This window comes from Habropoda laboriosa, unplaced genomic scaffold, assembly GCF_001263275.1.
Source record: "Habropoda laboriosa isolate 0110345459 unplaced genomic scaffold, ASM126327v1 scaffold54, whole genome shotgun sequence".
In the NCBI taxonomy this organism is placed as follows: Eukaryota; Metazoa; Arthropoda; class Insecta; order Hymenoptera; family Apidae; genus Habropoda; species Habropoda laboriosa.
In genome coordinates, this window is record NW_017100156.1 from 214,958 (window position 1) to 217,797 (window position 2,840).

The following is a 2,840-nucleotide window of genomic DNA, read 5'->3' on the forward strand; positions in this document are numbered from 1 at the left end:
TTCATCAGCTCCAAGCCATGCAGGGAATTCCCAATCTAAATCTAATCCATCAAAGCCAAATGTTTTTGTCACATTTAAGACTGATTTTATAAATCTATAACAAAAATTTTACATATTCAATTCACTTTATGCTCAAATTACATTTTTAAGTGTAATACAAAGAAACAAATAATACCTTTTCCTATTTGCATGATTTTTTACCATTTCTGAGAAACCTGAATGGAGCTCATTACTGCCACCAGCACTAATCATGACCCTTAACTCAGGTTGCAGCTTCTTCAAGGCAATAACTTCCTTATAAACTGATAAATTGCTGCCCAAATCAAGGCTGCAGTTCACCACGCTCGCAAAACCCATGATAATATGCGTACAAAGATTAGGGTCAATGTGCGACGGATTGAGCTCCCAGAACGTGTTCAGGTCGCTCGGTATGGCGTAATAACAGACAATGATCTGCCTGTATAATAAGAAACATATTTTAATACCATCTATGTCACCTCTTAATATCTGAAGTTGATGACAATAAGTATGATTTGTAAACAAAAGATCTATTGATACATATATTTGAAAACGAGAAATTTATCAATATAAACTTACTTATATACATCATAATGCTTTTAATATTATCAAAACAATTGTATATTTCAATGGTATTTCATTAATATTGTAGTTAGTCATGTTTTACATATAATTACTTTGAGGAATTGGTGTAGAAGTGCTGTGGCGAACTGATGCTGTTGTTCCTGTCCGCATTCTGGTTCTCCTTCGTCGACTCGGCGTACATCCGAGCCCGACGTAACCACGTAACAATCTTGGCATTGTCTACTGTCTCTGTATCAAGTGTTTCAGATCTTACAGAGCGAAGAATAACAATTCCTATCCACGCACGTGGTACAAAAAGAATTCCAAGTATCAAAGATACTAATACCAAACACAGAATTTGTGTTTTCCAACGAGGTCTAAAAAGAAGATGAAATTTAAACCAAATTTGTTTGTTTATATTTCAGACAAACTAAAAATAATAGATATGATTATATTGGATTTAATTTATTATGATTTAACATCCTTGATGGATTATCTGAATTAAATCTATGATTTATACATTTACAATTTGTTTTACATGCATTTATACTCAAGTTTAATCCATGAAGGCTTCTTATATCATAGTAAATATAGAATAATCAATAACCACACCTGTAACATTTGACATACACTTATATGCTCACACATACAGTTGGATACTCAGAAAAGAAGGTGTAAGAACAGAAATTTAATATTCATGTATAAATATATTTAAGATATAAATATCAAATGTAGAATACATGTATTTAATAAAAACAAGTGGAGTTTATATTTTATTAAAATAAAAAGAATAATCTTTTAAATGTGAAAAAATAATGAAAGAATAATCTTTTAAAAATATTTTGCTATAAAGAAATAAATAACTACTCTTACAACAACAATTTTATATTTTTCTAATCATTTTCTAATCATTTTATCATGTTAACATAAAACATAAGACAATAATTAATATCAATGATATGATTCTATTGCAATGAAGTAATCTTATAACTTATTTAAGTTAAATATATTTTTCAAATTTTAAAGAAGAAATATAAATCTATGTTTTCGTGGAAATATGTTAAAAGATAGATATTTGTAATACAAACAAGTTCTGCAAGTATACCCACAAAGTAAACTATCACACATTATCTAACAGATAAATGTTCTATCAACTGAATGTTATTATTGCTATGTGTATATTTCTGCCATTCATACATATATAATTAATTTATTTATATTAACATTTAGATGTTCTTTTACATAATTTTCCAATTCTATGATATAATGTTTCGGATACCTTTAATTTTAAGGTGTTCGTGATGTTTAAAAAAGTCACAATAACAACAAAAGAATGATTGCGTTTATTAAAAAAAAGATAATGAATTTAAAACGTACCCACTTATAAATCCAGTAGGATAAAAATAAAAAAAAATGAATATGAATATCAATCTGACAATAAAAATTTATTATAAATAAATTGTAAACATTATAAAGAAATAAATGAAAATCAAATTAAATAATGAGGAAACCTACTGATTAGTAATATGATCCTTATATAGGCATGTGCAGTATATAAGAATTAAAGAACAATTAAAAAATATAAAATACAACTCACTGTCGAACATCAGTTAACAATTCATACTTGGCTTGTGGCACAGGAATTTGGTTAACCATTGAACGTATAGTATTCGTTGAGATTGACGCTGGAGGACGCTAGTCCTCGAAGGTGGCTTACCACTTTTATTCTACGCCCAGTATGATATGATACACTAATATGTATATATATGCGTATGTAGCCTAGAAATGCAAAATAGGGGAGGGTAGGGCTTTGTTGCGCATAATAGCTTTATGAGAAAGCGGGAACATTTAAAATTTCCTTTGATGCTGAAACGTATGACACCAGAAATGGGTCTCCATTTTTCAATTTTCATTTATCCAATTGTAATGAAATAATAAAAAAAGGACTGAAAATTTAATTTCAATATAAAATCAATATTTTTTAAGAGTTTACTATTTTATTCGAATTCTTTCTTTTACGATTATGATATAAAAATGAAATGTAAATCATAAATGTGCTTGAATATGTATTTTTACATATATTTTTAAAAATGAATACGTTTATTTTTCAATAATCACGTTATAATGTACGTTTACAGGTAAGTAAGAATTCAATATTCATAAATACACGTGTTTATATGTATATAGACATGTACATCAAAAAGAACAATATTGGCAATATTTTATATTACAATTATGTATAATATAATTTTAAAAAC

At 27.5% G+C, this 2,840-nt stretch overlaps 1 protein-coding gene across 1 annotated transcript in view; it reads right to left on the reverse strand.

Moving 5' to 3' along the window:
* The window catches only part of LOC108576802 (acidic mammalian chitinase-like), a 3,301-nt gene extending 1,063 nt beyond the window's left edge, over nt 1-2,238 (reverse strand). Inside the window, 4 exon segments of the mRNA XM_017939865.1 lie at nt 1-94; nt 176-457; nt 696-959; nt 2,180-2,238. Coding sequence (XP_017795354.1) covers nt 1-94; nt 176-457; nt 696-959; nt 2,180-2,238 — 699 coding nt within the window.
* Nucleotides 2,239-2,840: the final 602 nt, after the last annotated feature.